Below are 16304 nucleotides of genomic sequence, written 5' to 3'. Positions count from 1 at the left end.
CAGCGCGAACAGAGCTTTCACAGTTACTCACAGTGGCAGATGTTGCAACAAATGAAAAACTTATGGGAAAATCACTTACAACATGTTTAAGAAGCAAAGATCCTGTTTAACACAGGAAGCAGCAGGTTTTCTGGGAAAAGTGGTCTTCATTTTGAGAAACACCAGCACCACTGGCTTGAGATAGAGGCTACCAATTGTCTCGACTATTGTGCCATTTGTTTACAGAAATTATACTATCATTATATTATATTGGTAAAATGCTGCAAGTAGCACCTTTAAACGTTTTCAGTCGCCTCCAACGTGACTCAGCCAATCAGCGCCGAGGACAGGCGGACGTTGACGAAACACTGGTTTCTTAGCAACCGATGTGTTTGGGATTTGAGTGTGTCCATTTTTCTCACTGAAGGAGTGGGGACTTTTTTTTCGTTAAATAAGTAACGTTAGCTACAATTTGGCAAAATGTTTAACGTTGAATTGCTCTCAGACCGCGTTGGTGCGGCAAGTCTGGAGAAGCGTCGCAACAGAGAGTTGCAACGGCAGGAGAGGATTTTTAACGCCAAAGTTAGAACAACTGGGGTAAGTGTTTCTGCTAACAGACTGTCTGTAGCCGCTTAAACGTGTATAAGGCAGGACCCGCACCTGCATTGTGTTGCCATGACCGTGGTCTGTTCTGTAGATTGACAAGGAAGCCCTTGACTGTCAAGTGAAAGAAACGGAGAAACAAGCCGAGGCCGAGGAGGAGTCACTCAACGCGTATGGTAAGTGTGAACAGTCGAGGTGTTTTCTTACCTGACCGCAGAAAACCTTAGGTGATGTTATGTAATGAACATGCATCATGAATAGGCTACACTCACTAGCCTACTTGTAACGATAGCTAGTGAGGAAAGGGTTTGCAAATTATCACAAGGTAGCCTACTTCTGAGGACAGTCATTTTGTATTTTAATACCCAAATACTTGACAAAGATAAGACAAAAAAAATAGCATGTAAAACAAAAAAACCTTTTTAAAGCTACTTAAACAGAATGATGCTGTGATAGTTTCCTGATGAGACTAGGGATGTTCCTAACGATTAAACGAAAATTTTAATTCAGACTAGTCGACTAGTCTAAAAGTAAGGAAACACTCAGAAAACAGTCAAAAATTTGTACAATTTAATCTATAAAGTTAAAATGTTGTCCGAAAAAATATTGCATGTATTTAAGAGCCATTTGAAACCGTTAATGATCGACGTGACATTAGATTATTAGGCTATTCAACAACGGCGTGCCGTTGGCAATCACCTTCAAACAGCAGGTGTACACACACACACACACACACACACACACACACACACACACACACACACAACGTGGTAGGCCTACTTACTCGACTGACGAAACATTTTTGTTCAGCGAAATCAACATGTCAGCATGTTTGGGTGAAACGCGAGACCTCAGTCTGTTAACAATAAGTCCAGCAGCTGAAAAAACTATCTCAGCTGACACAGATGTTGCAGGCACACAGAGATAGTGACTTGCAAGCCGACATATTTTTGGAAAGCGTCGCGTCTTCCCGCACCACCACACAAGTAGATCTTCGTTAGGTGGGATACAGGTTTACAACCTTATTTTCCTTTTCTAGATCAAAATATTGCCAAACCGTGCTGGTTTTACGAGATGTCATGTCTGTCCGGTCCCACTTTCCACCTTTACATCCGGACGTAACCGCCTGCTGGGGCTGCAGCCCCGGCTAGTGGCGGCTGGCTGCGTAACATCTTAGACGCAACAGCTAACCGGCGTTGTACATTATTAATTATTAGTTTAACCGACTAGTATTTCTGGTGCCGATTAGCGAGGGTAGAAACGTTTAAACGACTAGTCGCGCACATCCCTAGATGAGACTATTCTCAAAGTAAAAACAGGCTGCTAACACCAGGATTAATCATGTGGCCTCTACTTGGGCCAGTTGGCTATTTAATTAAACACACCCATTAATGCCAGTATTTTGTGTATTCTGATGCCTTTTATTGACAGGGCATTCGTAATCTGTAATGAATTGTATTTTGACGTCTGTGTGTGTGTGATATGTTCTCCATATAGCTGCAGATATGCTGCATAATAGCAAAGCAGCTTGCCTCCTCAACAGCCGGCAGGTGAAGGAGGAGCATGTGATGGAGAAGGCCGTTGCCCAGTACCGACAGCACTTCCAGCAGCCCTGGTCCCAGCGGGAGCATGACCTGAACGACCCCGAGCGCTGTAGAAACACAGACAGAGACAGTGCACAGATGATGCCCCCGGGCCTGGTGGGCGAGGACCCGGGCAGCAAGGACAGGCTGAAGAGACAGAAGGAGCAGCTCAGAGACTGGCTGGTCCAACAGCAGTATGAGCGAGCAGCGGCCAGGCACCAGCAGAGGCTGGAAGGTAGGTTAGCCTCAACAGGCAGCAGATAAGACATTGGCTGCTGGAGTTTAGGGTTGGTCCACATACGCACGCCTGCACCCCCCCCCCTAAATTCACTTCATATTCTCTCCTCAGAGCAGCAGTATGACCAAAGCAGAGTCAACTTGGACAACAAAGCTCTCCAGCTTGAGAAAATTGAACAGGAGAGGAGGAAAGCCGCAGCTCTCGCTACTAAAGACTACAATCTGGCCAAGGTCAGTCACTCTACTGCCTGGCAATCTTTCATTTTCATATTGTATCAATAAAAATGCTATTTGGCTAAATTATGTTCTAAAACGGTGGACCAACAGTAAAGTAAAAATAAGTAAGCAAAAATCCAAACACTACAAACTCGTCCCAGCTGCATCAGATCTTGCCGATTAGTTTGTATTCTGGTTTTCATGGCAGTCAAGTGCCAAATAACCCCCATGTTAAAACTAAGTGGAATATTGTTTTAAGATCAACCGCTTGGTTGTCCAAAATGAAATGTTTCTGCTTACACGTGTCCATTGTAAAATTATACACATCACCATGGAAAGTGACATATTCTTGCCTAACAATACCTTTTATGACTGTACCCTTTTTATTGGGTCTGGATGGGGTGCGGTCCCAGTGGGGAAAGACTGAGGAGTGGCGGCGTCAGGAGCGGGAACGTGATGACGAGGACAACCAAGCGGACATCCTGAACCACCTGCAGGGAGAGCTGATCGGTGAAGACGCAGCACCCGTCCTGGGCGTGCTGGGAGTGCCTTGTCTTTGGCCCAGCGTTGACAAGAGGGCCCCCCCTCAGAGCCTGGAGCAGGTCATCCAGTTCCAGAAGTATCAAACGGAGGAGAAGAAGGTAGAGCAGGAATATATCACGCTCACACATACACATACACTCTTCTGCCTCACTAAAAAGGGAGTGTGTGTCAAGGCATCAGCTGTTAGTGTGTGTGTCTGTGTTATCTGTAGAGGATCGAGTTGGAGAAGAGGCAGGAAGAGGAGAGACAGGACCGTTTCCGCGTGGACTCGGCCCGTACCGCTCTGCTACTAGAGAGGCAGCAGGCGAGACTCAACAAGCAGCTGAGACGAGACCTGGACAGCACCAACGCCAAACTGGCCGAAGCACAGAAACAACAGTCAGTAACTCAGTATATACGCACACTGTCTCATTCACTTATGCACACATGCAATCATATATATACTACCTCACTCAAAGTATTGTCTCACACACACTTTCTGAACGGGTGTCATTTTGTTATTCAAGGGAACGGGTCCTTGGAAAGAGCTGCATCAACAGCCCCGACGACGACTTCTTCACCAAATTCAATACCAGCAGCCGATGATGGGTGACACACTGTGTCACACTGAATACTGGATCATTACCAGGGATAAGTATGGATCATTTTGTTACATGGGAAAAACAAAATAAATTGAACCACAGCAGTAAAATATTATGTTATCAGTTAATGTCGGTTGTTGTCAGTCAATTCTAATGTTATTTTACATGATCTCACATTTTGTTTGTGACAAAATGACGATGTGTAGTATGGACTGCAGTATGTAGTAGTGGATTATGTTGATATTTGTGCTTATGAAACTTGGCTATTGCTTAAAGAAATCAGAGGCAGAGATGACATACTTTTTTACAATAAGAGTTCATTTAATTTATATGAATATAAATAATTCCCTCCTTTGTTCCAATATCTGTGTAACCAGGAATTGTTAAATCTGGCACTGCTCCCTTGACAGTGATTAGTAAATAGGTTTTGCAGACTTCATGACTGATCGTTGGGCCCACATACCTTTTTAAATCACCTTCTGTTCACAGAATCATTCTCACTAAGAGTCAAAGACACTGTCTGCTGATAATGCTCATAAAGCACGTCTTGGCTCTATCTTTGTCAAAGTTGTTCATGTGCACAAATCTACACTGAATCACCCATGGTCATGCAGGTAACAAGAACGCTACTCTGTTTCACCTTATGTTTTCCATTGAAAAAATATTGTTTTATAGAGTTTATGACATGATCAGTGTTCAGGTGTGCTGTAATGTAGTAGCAAAACGATACAGTCTACAATGTATGAATTCAAGTAAAAAATCCTAATCTTGTTTATATCCCTCCACAAACACTTTTTCAAAGCCCAGAGGTTTTCATACCCAGTCAGCTATCTGTTCTCACATCACAAATGCAAACAACAATCATTCCCCAAAGATAAATCACTCTCCACTTAAGCATTTAAACCAGTAAACAATGCTGTTCCGTACTGTTTCCACAATAATATAGGTAAACCTGATTCCTCAATTAAAGTGCAAATAAAATCCTTTGCAAATGATAAAAGCTATGTATAATGAAATGCTTTTGATTGAAACAGTTTCCTTTCACAAGTCCTTGTGTGGTTAAAGTAATGGCCCTCCGTTCAGTGGGAGCAAGCCCAGACGCAGGAGTGTTCTGCTCTGATTGCACCTCTGGCTGTATACAGCCAATTCCACTGGGGGGCGATATGGGCCAATTTCATATCATCTAAAACCGGCTTTGTTGTACCTTTTTATATAAAAGAGTGCTTGCCATAGACTTGCTTGCCTATGCAGCAGTATTTACAATTCCCATTTACATTCATAATTAAGGCTATGCCAAAAGTCTTTCCTTTCTCAAAGGAACATGAAGGCATGATAATGAAGTCTGAAGTTTGCCCTACAGACAACGTTATAAAAAAGATCCAGCGCTCGATTTAAAAGGAGTTTTCAGAGACAAACTTATCCCATTTTCTCTGCCACATAACCATGGCTTTCTCTTGCTGCTCTGGAGACAAAGAACTGTACCTGGAAAACAGAACGGGAAATGTCAGAGCAGCCATTTCAGACACACGCACACACACACACAGCCAAATGCATGTGTGAGCACTCAAATACACAACTAAATTGTCAATTGTAAATCCCATCTCTTGATGTCTCAGCTGAGCCTCACCTAATAGAGTTCATGGCCAGCTGTTTGAGAGAGCCTATATTGGAGCTCATCCCCCCAAAGCCCACGAACGCCTCGTAGAAGTCGTAGGAGAGGCCGGAGGCACCGAACATGGCAGGGTCATCAGAACTGATCACCAGCGGGTGGCCCTCTGACATCAGCACAGCTGCAGGGTGGTTTCGCAAATCTGTTACCAGCTTCAGCACCTGAATGGTGACAAGAAAGATTTTTACTTGTTTACAAGCCGTTACTTCCATTACAGCCTTGAAGCCCTAATATGAAGTTGGTTTGGGATGTTAAAAATCAAACTAAACCTATATAGCGATATCATCTGAACTGAACATTTAAAGTATTATTAACACACAGTATGGTTCAAAAGATGACGGTGTACCTGGTTGGAGATGGGACACACCTCCACAGCAACCCCTCCCTTCCTGGACAGATCCTTAGCCACCGGGTGGCGAAGTAGAGCAAATCCATGACCAATGCGCGAAGTGTTGAACAACAGCGCATCCAACAGGTTCTGGTCCACCTCTGTGCCCTGAAGATCTACATGTAGCAGAGAAACAGTAAATTCATATAATTGGATTGTTACTGTAACACATAGACTGATGGTTCTCCAATGATTTCAGGGCTCAGGACCCAAAAGAGAAATTTAGTTTCTCGTCCCTGGACCCAGGCTCACTGAAGAATTTATTACTTTGGTCATGTGGCAACCCACCTGAAACAGGGCTGCACCTGGCAGCCCTGTGTAAATTCGAAAACTGCGATTCATAGGGGCTGGACACCAGGCTAGTATATCATTCAATCCAGAGATCAATACTCATTTAGGACATGGTTTACGGTTTTATCTGGGCAAAGTTCATCATCACTACCCACTGAAACGCTTTACAACATGTCTGTGTTAACTATAGAGCCACATAAATGAGGCTATATGTGAAATGGATATAAAACTGAATGCAACAACATTATACATCAGGAGTTGATGAGCTCACCAGTCTCTCCAGCATGGAAGAAGAAAGGGAGAGTGACCCCTCTCTCTGCTGGCAGCGACAAGGCCTCTCTGAAGTACCACAGGGATCTGCCGTTGTCCTCACGGCCCACCTACACATACAGAGGGAAAGTCAACACTTTTTCAACAAATGGAGAAGCCATGCAATTGCTACAGCCATTTTAAATAACGTTATGTACGTTTTGTTTTCATTAATTCCGATGCAGTTGTGATAAAGTCGGATGAAACTTCAAGAAAGTTTGATTAGCACCATGGCAAGTGAAATTTAAAAGCATCTAGATTTTTGTATCTGTCAATATAAATCATTGCCACTGCTACCTCTACTCTTGCCGCTGTTAAAATGCCACACACATACTTTTTCGCTCTTGTTTGATGAGTACAAATACTACTGCTATTACAGCCATTACAGCTATTACAGCCATAACTGCAGCTGCCTCTCACCAGGTCAAAACCAGCCATGATCTCTGGGAAGTCTCTCTGCAGCTTCATCGCCTCCTCCACAGCCGCAGTCACCATGGATGCATTCAACCCCCTGAAGGACACAGACCCAATATATGACTGTCAGCATGGTGTAGACTGTTGTAGTGCCATTATGGAGGGTGCAATTCAGACTAGGTAAAATTCAGACCAACCCCAGCCTGCATGTTGGAAATGGTCTTTCAAAATATTAAAGGTTAGAGGATGTTGGTTTCATTCATTGCACTTACCTGTGGGCTGTGACGATAATCCTTGCCCCGAAGAAGTCTGGGTGCTCTGCTACAAACTGTCTGGTGATCTCCTGGTAGGTCTTCAGAGTCCAGGCTCTGTCATGGGTGCTGCCATCCAACTCGTATGTCTGAGCACCAAAACACATGACGTAATATTGATCACAAATGATGATGAATTAGCAGACACGTGATTGCACTGAGCTCATCAAACAAGAGCGAAAAAGTATGTGTGTGGCATTTTCACACACGTGTAAACACATATATGTACTGTATGTACGTATGTTTATACCTCTGGGAGTAAAGCCCGCAGCTCCAGATACATGACGTTGTCCATGTAGAACTGGGCGAGGCCTTGGTAGTAATAGTCTCTGAACACAGGAGCGTGTGTGACCAGACCCCACATTACGAGGAAGGCCCGCTCAAACTTCTTCCACACCACATCCTGGCTGGGATAGGCTGCCTCTGGGTCCTGCTCAGTGAAGAGTGTCAGGTTGCCCATGATGCTGTGTACATGGACGGAAAGACATGGGTGTGACCATGAATATAGATCAATGGAGAATAACTCTTCCACTCTGACAAGCTTAGGAACAGGAAAGATTGTGTAAGTGGCGTTTCAGGGCCTCGTTGTAAACTCTAAGCTCCGCCAACTCCGCCAATCATTTTAAATACAAACTTTATGGTGTCAAACCTATCTTGAAGTTAATCGCTGTCCCAGGTAACAGACTTCCTAAATATAAAGACATGGATATGACAGTAAAGTTTGTAAGATGACATGTTTTTGTGGGATTATTTCCTGGAGGAGTCTTCCCTTTCTTCTTGTGGGTGTCATGTGATTGACAGTGATATAGTGCACACACTGATATGAAAACACTCTCTCTGGGAACAATGAAATAACAATAAAACAGAAACTTTGACTAAACCAAATTGATGATTGCTGTAATTATGGATGTGGATTTTCAAGTCTGTGGAAGTTGTTTTTCATACTGTACAAAAATTAATGGCAAACAGCTTCTTCTGAAGGGAGCAAAACAAGCCCTGACTTCTCCAACTATGCTGACTGTGTTCAGACACCCCCAGGAATAATGTAAAGGAGAGAGGCAACCTAGATGATTGGCAATGCAATAAAGTAGCATGTGCTGGTTGTGTCTTTTCCTTTGGACATGGACACACACAAACAAAAGAATGCAGACAAAAAATGTGCTTCAAAAAAACAAATGTAAGAGTGAGATTATGGGCAGATCTATTGCTTTGGGAGATTAATTGTTTTGTGGCCTGTTTTCTATTCTATTCCATTCTATTATATTCTATTCTTTGAATGAACCAATTACTACTACTAGAATACGCTACCTGTTGTCTAGGTCTGTGGTATTGACCATCTTGGCCCTGAGGTTTTCCAGCAGCGTCCAGGGAGAGCAGTGCGGTAGAGGTTTGGGACAGCTGGACGAGAAGAGGAACCTGATGGACTGGTCGTCAGTGAGGCACATGTAGCAGTGGGGTCGGTAGGTCACGTTCCTCACCAGCCACTCCACCTCCACCATGGAAAAGTCGTGGACATGGAGGACTCCCCCTGAAACAAACCTATGATTAGATATCTTACAGTTAAAACACTGTCCAGAGACTGGTCTGTTGGGCAAAGACCTACAACATTAAAGACATCATCAAGTTTGACTTGACTAGGCATCCACCTGCTCAAAAAGTGGAGGGAATCCATCCTGAGAGAGCTTGGGCCGGCAGTGTGGCAGAGGTCTTTAACAGCTTTTTGTCTGAAGCAAGGACAGGTAACACCACTTACACAGTCTTTCCTGTTGCTAAGCTTGTCAGAATGGAAGAATTATGCAGCACTAGAGAGATGAGGTTGAATCCTAAAACAACCCATTATGGCCCAGATTGTATTGTTCCCCGTCTCCTGAAGGAATATGCCATTGATCTGGTCCCTGTGCTCACACAACCTGATGAACTGCACCTCTTCACTGTGTCCTGTGCCTAACTGGAAGACCGCAAACATCTGTCCTGTCCCAACAGTCTCTAACCACAGCATGATAGGGGATTGGGGACTGATTTCCTTAACATCTTGTCTAGGTCCAGGAGAGGTTTGTGTTCAAGGAGGTTCATGCTATAGAGATAAAACAGTGTCTCATTATTATAGAGCTTGGAGAAGAGAGAGAGAGCTGTAGCAGATGGCACATTCAACACATGAAAGGACGTTGCATTGGGCCTGATGTTGTGTCACCCTATCAGTTCCTGCTGTATATGTTCATTTTGGCTATTCATAGGCTATTCTAATTACATTGGACTGTCCAGGGCCGTAAAGCTGTCTGACATTGAAAATGTCTATGATATAGAAAAATGTACTTATTGTAAGTCGCTTTGGACGAAAGCGTCTGCTAAATGACATAATGAAATTTTATAATAATGGAAGCCATGAAACTACAGGAATAGGTCAACATGCTTGTAAGTTGGTACAAATCTGACTGCGAATCTGTCACTAGAAAAATCTTCATAACTACTCCCTGGGTGGACAAGTCCAAATTTTGGGGTTTTCCAGCTAATGCACAACCTCCACATTGGAAAGACACTGGGACAGCAGGCCACTGTCAGACTAGTCAAGGGAAAAGGACTGGACAGTTCATTTGGAAGCAGAATAATGTTTCACAAACAAAAGCAAGGACTAATCAATTGAGAAATGCCACCATACCCACTGGCATTACACTTTTTAACAATGAGTGATTTCAGTCCTTTGAAATTTTATCTCTAAGCCTGCTGTCTGTCAGTACCTGAGCAGAAACAGACAACCTGGACTCAACTGACTGTGTGTGTGCATCACAGCTACCTTTAGGCATCTTCTGCAGCAGGCTGTAGATGGGACTGTTCCTGATGAGGTGCCTGGCCTTGAAGAAGTGCATGGCGGGAGGGAAGTCCGCTCTTGCCATCTCCTCCTCCTTCAGTTTGCGTAGCCGGGCGTCCAGCCGCTGCTCGGCCTCAGACGGCACCACCTGCCCCCCAGTCTGCATGGAGGCCTCCAGCTGCATGAGAGCCTCCCTGTGCCTGGGGTCAGGGATGGGCACGGCCGGGGTCACACAGCACAGCAGCAAACACACCACGGCCACATGGTGGCGCTGTCGCCGGACTGCCATATAGTCAAGGATCGGCTTCGCCAGTCTTTCACTGTGGTTGGGTACGGCTGATAAGCCTGATGAGAGAAAACAGAAATGGGGAACAGAAGGTCTGAAAGAAAGGTCAGAAGAAGAGCTCAGTTTCGAGAGTCGCAGGTGACTGCTTTGCTACACAAAGAAAATGAAATGGAAAAAGCCAACCAAGTGCTTTCAGTTCCTCAGCAGTTGGTTTTAGCATACGTTAATACTTACTGTTATTCTACACGGAACAGAAAAATGCAGGCTTAGGACTTTGAGTGTATGACTGAGGCCTACTCATTTAGCCTAGAAAACAGAGGACAATAACCAACAAAACAGCCAGAATAGGAGCCTGAACGCTGGTCAATGAATTCTTCATAGAATTGAGAGCATTTTTGTCTTATTTTTCTTTAAAATAGGCTATATTCACATACTTGCATCTAACTTATCATCTAATGAATGTGAAAAAACGTTATCGCACAATGGGATTCACTTACTGGTGCCTCGACAGCTGTTCGAGACGATTTAGTAAACAACAGTACAGCTGAGAGCCACAACAACAGCGACACACGACAAAACGGATATGGGACTGTTTTTTTTAAATCAAATAAATTAGTTTCTCACTGCAGAGTCACGAAATACAAACAAAGAACAGCGTTATACTGTAAGTTACAGTGTAAGATTAGCTATAATCGCCGGTTTGCGACTAATATGATATCGTTGTGGCTGTGAACGAACATTTTTTCCGGTTGTTAAGCGAAACTATTTATATTAATGTCTGTTGCAGTTTGATTTTGATGAATTTGTGTGTCTAGAAATCTGTCACCTCGCCATTGAACATAACGTTACCTGTCCTGCGAATCGGATAAATATAACGTTACTTGCTGCCTTGGTTAAAAACAGCTCCAACGACAAACGTTGAGCACTTGTGCTGCCTTCAAGTGCTGTACGAAATATTGTGATTTCGGGTTGTACGTGCATTAACGACCCAACAAAGTGCTGGGAAATGATACTTTCAGGGTTTTGTTTTTTTTTTTACTTTTTAATTCAAAAATAAATGTACGTACAAATACTCAGACACAACAGTTCAGTTCCAAGCAATATAAAAAAGAAATAAAAAAAGAAATGGAAGACTTAATAAGCAAAACATTTCATAATACATTTTTAGAGTAGGCATTTTTTTTTAAATAAGTTTAAGAGACTCAACGTAGTTTTCAATTTGAATAAATAATTTAAGACATGGGTGTAACTGCAAAAATTGACTTATGGATATGAAATTTTCCTATGAAGTGACAACTTTGTAATACTCAAGTTTCCAAGATGTGACGTTTATGGGGCAAAGAAGGAGGCCTATGTTAGTGTGTATTAGACGTCCGCACGGTGAAATACCTTTTTGCCATTTCACAGCTACTTTAGTGTGTTAGGATAATGACTAATTATGAGAAACACAAATCAGAGAATGAAGGTGGGAAATAGTTTGTGGTTGATTCAACTTCAATCTGATATTTACAATACGAGTTTAAGAGGAGTCGTTGAACGCAGCATAAGGAGCACGGCTGCTTCCTCAAACACTGCACTACGTCACGTGACGTCATGACTCTGCTGCAGACGTGAGATATTATAGGTCAGCGGAGAAGAGTCGGAGAAGGAGCGCAAACGAAAACAGACAATCTGTGGAGGGGTGCGCGTCAAGAAGATAAAAACCTAATTGAAGCCGACGCTGCGAGGCGCTACAAGAGATTAATGCATTGTGTAGAAGCGGCCCACTTGTTTTGTCTGTTTGCATTTCATTAGATGCAGCCTTTCAGTTTCTTTAACGGATTATAGACACATGCCCCATTATCACGGAATAGTGCGCCCTTGTCTTATGTCTCTTCATTCACAAAAGTGTTAATTAGAAAAGGGAATATAACTGTAACTAGCTACAAACTCCTGGTCAAAACAAAGCGGGGAAAACGAAATATATGGGGGGGGGAAAGGAAAAATATGGAATAATGGACAAATATTTCCCTATTTGCTGATAAAACATAATATTCCTATGATAATAGAAATACCAAACACACCTTTTCTAAAACCTAACCACTCTTTAACTTCTCTGTTTTTTTTCAAATTGAGATACTGTAATTTCTTCACTGAAAATGAAGAGACCACCCTAAAAGAGAGCAGAACATACTCTTGTTCAGGAAAAGTTATTTATTTCTAAGAAATGTACAGTATAGAAAATACTTCGGTCCATTTCCAAAATAATCTATGTCAGTCAGATAAGAACTTGTAAACGTCACATAAAAATGAAACATACAGGGTCTTTTTCAATGCCACCATGCTACTGAGGTAAAAGTCAACTGCTTAAAAATGAAAACAAAAACATCAAAAAAAAACCAAAAAAAAAACCAGACAGTACATTTATATTAAAAACAAGTCCAAAAAATGTACAAAAAATTCTTAAAAGAGCAAATAAATATGATTCACATTTAATCACAACTAGATGGTTTTCACTAGTGCAGAGAGATGACAGCAGAGTAAAAGTGAGAGTGAAGTGAGAGTGATATACACACTTCCAAATCATCTGGTGCAGAATCTACACACCAGAAATACACACACAACATCTGTACACCATAAGACAGCATCACAACCTCACAGACCTTTAAAAACAACACTGTCCTTCATACACTGGACAGCGCAAGTGAACTCACTACCTCCAAGATGGCCTCACCTATCAGGCCCACTAAACAATGACACAATTCCCTATTTTAGCAAAATAGCAATACATCCTTGTACAAGTATTGTGTGACACATTTATAACATTGTCTCACAGCTTCTAGCATTTTCCTATTCCATCATCCTTCCTTAAATGTTTCCTTACAATGCCTTAGGTATCTATTACTAAGGGCATTATAATGCTGCCAAACTCTATGCTGCCTATTACAAACCTACACTGTATAACAACAGGAACACTGCCTACAGTTTGTCTAGTTTCAACAAACTCGGTGGGCAGGAAGGCATGCAATCTGTACAACTAAAGACACCAATACACCGAGTCCCATGTCAGACATATGATGTAATAATATGCCCATTCATCACACTCCAATAATGAAAAGATTAAGCAACAGAACGTACAGAAATAACCTTAGAATCAAAGGACAGACCCATGAAAAGGACAATCTACACTTTCAAGGGTTGCTTCTTTTACAGAACACACACAGTCACTCAATGACGAATGGACAGATGAGTAATCGCATGAAAGCATCTCATTGAGAAGGTCAGTCAGTACCATGATTTGGCACAGCAACCTGACACACAAGGTTTTTCTCCCAAGATGGTAAGGTATTGTAAGGCCATTTCATTACAAATTCTGGAAGCCTAAAACTGGAAGTGGTGCTAAAACGACCAGTTGGTCCTAAATTGTTGACTTACAGGAGTCTGGCAGAGCAAGAGAAAAAGTGGAGGGACTTAGTGGTTGCCACTGACTGGCTATATGAGGTAGATTCATTTGCTGCCATCACTAAACTGCACCAGTGGGGCTCACAGGTGCAACATTGATATGATAAAGTGGGGGAAAAAACTTCCACAATCCACACCGGTTATGAGATATCAGAAACATATCAGTTTCTGAGAGAAATCATCAGAAGCCACAATTACTTGTGATGACAAAAGCTATGACATCAAATGAAACAGGAATGTAGATTAACTCAAATTAGATCCATCTCACATCCAATAAACTGATGAAAAGGAAAAGCACTCCCAAATTGCAGGGCAGGCTTTGCTTCTTGATAAAAAAAAAAAAGCTGTCAAACAGGTTGGCAGTGAGCTAGGCCAAACATTGTCACAGGACTGATGATACAGAAAATTCAACAGGTTCTTCACATAAAACTGAGGTGGAATAATTTGCCACAATTCCAGTCCTATTCTTCCTTGTGTTGCTCCTCCTTCAAATAATTCTGAAAAAATACCCGTATATAGAAACTGTACACCCTGAGGATACATTTAGTACACTGAATTGGGGAAGAAGAAGCACTCGAAGAAGCAACCATGCAAAGACCTGGGCTGTGAATGAACAAAGATGCTCAAAACAATCTCATAAGGAGCTACAGTGGGACAACAATTGTAGGTGGAATGGAAAAATGACATATTAAAAATAAAACAGCAGGATTTGAAGGTGGCCATGACAACACTGGAGGAGCAGAGTGTAGTATACAAATAGTTGATTCTAGTTCATGTTCATTCTGTGTATGTGCATATACCAGCTAGCAGGACGTGTCGCCTTGGGAGAATTTCAGAATTCCCTCTTCTGGGACAAGAGGTACGTCAGCTACAGTGAAGAGTTTTACTTAATATATATTCATATATATATGGTAACAAGTACCAACTTAAAATGAGACGATCCAAGGCCACTCAATTCCAGGATGTCTAGATTAATAAAATCCCTAGTGCATTGCAGAGTCAGATACAAACAGCGCCCTCTTTGCCAGTCCCTCTCTGCTAGTCAAAGACATTCTTAAACGATGAAGGCAGCTTTGAAAGATGCATATATGTTTACCCCAGAACTAGAGCCAAGACTGTGTTTCGGTTGGGGTGGAAATGGACAGTAACTGGGCCTTTTTTCAGGACGGTTTTTGCTTCAGACAGATGATCAGTGTCTTGTCCTTTCACACACGGCTACTGTGCTGTACTCGCATTATTGTCTACTCATTCACACATACATTCAACAAGGAAACCAAGGCAACTGCAAGGGGCCTGTGAGTCGACAGGGTTAGGGTGACAGTCTCATAGTACCTCCTTTTCTACACCTGAGTTTAAAAATATGTTTGGAACAGAAGATAGCAGTTAAAACAATAGTCCCTCTCCTCTTAATCACCAGTCCTCTTTCTCCTCAGTCCCGTCAGTAGATTTCCAGTGAGAGCTGGCTTCAGGTCCATCGTCAATAAAGAAGATACACAAGCCGTGCTCAGTGACTAAAACTGAACTCTGATTTGAGTTCATCCATGTTTTGATTGACAGGAGAGGAGAAGGCTGTCCAGTGTTCTTGAAGGCCGGGGCCCCCATTTGTGGCAGGGTGGCCTAGTGGTTAGAGACTGCCTTTCGACTGGAGGACCCAGGTTCAAGCGCCCATGTTGGCAAGCAACTGCTCTTCTGAAGTGTCCTTGAGCAAGACACTGGATCCCTTTCAGCTCCAGGAGGCTGTTCTGTAGACGCCCCTGTGCTCTGACCTCCCTGTGTAGGGGGGGCAAGCGAAAAGAGAATTTCTCTCCAGGGGTCAATAAACTATCACATTATTACTACCACTGTTATTATTATAATAATACCAGCTGCCCGGTTGGATCTTAAAGTCCAGTGGTGGGAAAATAGAGTTTGTCCAGCGTACACAAATCAATAAGAGATTTACGTTGAGTAAAACCCTACAGAGGTTCTAGAAAAAGTATTTTATCGCCCTCTACTGTCTCTGTCAGCCCAGTCAGCATGCCCACACTGTCATCCTTTTGGCTCCGGTGCTGTCACTGTCCATTCTAGTGTGAGTAATATTTCCTGGTGCATCATGACAATTCAAACAGACAGAGGGACATCACAGAGACTTCATTTTGTCCCACTGCACAATCCAGATCAAGGCTGCACAGCACAGTCCTATTCTGAGGCTGTCGTAGGTTGCTGACAGGTAGACACTGCTTTGTCCAGATGTTCCTTGATAATCTTCACCCTGAAAGAAAAAGAAAAACAATTAGTTTCACATCCATAAATATCAGGACATTTAGGATTGGCACACAACATGGACTCTACAGGCCTACTGACACCTTCATGATAAGTAGCAGGTGATTTGTTCAAATTTAATGGGTTAGGTCTGTGCCACTGTACACACTTCCTGATCTGCAAAGGCATTCTCACTCACTCTGCTCATATGGTGCTTGTCACACTCCTTGTTTACTGCTAGGACCGCCGGGAGCAGCCATCATCTGCTGCCTGTGAGACAATCATCAGACAGATAGACAGACAACAATGAATAAACCACTGTTAGGGTCAGCTTCTCACTGTAACCATCACATCATCTGACCTCCTCCGCCTTCATGGACACAAATACTAGTTGTGAATGAATATG

The 16304-nt window shown here is 42.7% G+C and overlaps 3 protein-coding genes across 4 annotated transcripts in view; 1 reads left to right on the top strand and 2 right to left on the bottom strand.

Moving 5' to 3' along the window:
• The first annotated feature begins 450 nt into the window (after positions 1-450).
• ribc2 (RIB43A domain with coiled-coils 2) lies at positions 451-3914 on the top strand. Its single transcript, XM_071515474.1, has 7 exons — positions 451-576; positions 677-758; positions 2080-2400; positions 2515-2633; positions 3032-3259; positions 3373-3539; positions 3668-3914. Exons 1-7 carry the CDS (start codon positions 460-462, stop codon positions 3744-3746), a joined length of 1113 nt encoding a protein of 370 aa, XP_071371575.1. The 5' UTR covers positions 451-459; the 3' UTR covers positions 3747-3914.
• Positions 3915-4042: 128 nt separating this feature from the next.
• On the bottom strand, positions 4043-11139 carry ada2a (adenosine deaminase 2a). 2 transcript variants are annotated; one of them, XM_071515472.1, is made up of 9 exons: positions 9890-11139; positions 8433-8692; positions 7375-7588; positions 7086-7213; positions 6820-6910; positions 6362-6470; positions 5758-5915; positions 5370-5572; positions 4043-5224 (listed from the first exon to the last, which is right to left on the bottom strand). In XM_071515472.1, the coding sequence occupies exons 1-9, from the start codon at positions 10217-10219 to the stop codon at positions 5134-5136; spliced, it is 1584 nt and encodes a 527-aa protein (XP_071371573.1). In that variant the 5' UTR covers positions 10220-11139; the 3' UTR covers positions 4043-5133. The 2 variants fall into 2 exon arrangements, with proteins under 2 accessions (XP_071371573.1, XP_071371574.1); XM_071515473.1 differs by having other exon boundaries at positions 8433-8652; positions 9916-11139.
• Positions 11140-12400: 1261 nt separating this feature from the next.
• cecr2 (CECR2 histone acetyl-lysine reader) overlaps positions 12401-16304 on the bottom strand; it is a 39549-nt gene continuing 35645 nt past the window's right edge. Inside the window, exons 18-19 of the mRNA XM_071515481.1 lie at positions 16098-16168; positions 12401-15908 (exon numbers count right to left, since the gene is read on the bottom strand). Coding sequence (XP_071371582.1) covers positions 16117-16168 — 52 coding nt within the window. The 3' untranslated portion in view covers positions 12401-15908; positions 16098-16116. The remainder of the gene's footprint in view (positions 15909-16097; positions 16169-16304) is intronic.

The sequence above is a fragment of the Centroberyx affinis genome, unplaced genomic scaffold (assembly GCF_046629955.1).
Source record: "Centroberyx affinis isolate AG114_WGS23_722 - 3 ecotype Tasmania unplaced genomic scaffold, CSIRO-AGI_Caff_v1 ptg000354l_1, whole genome shotgun sequence".
In the NCBI taxonomy this organism is placed as follows: Eukaryota; Metazoa; Chordata; class Actinopteri; order Beryciformes; family Berycidae; genus Centroberyx; species Centroberyx affinis.
Note: the sequence above shows the minus strand (reverse complement) of the source record. Positions and strands in the feature narration are given on the sequence as shown.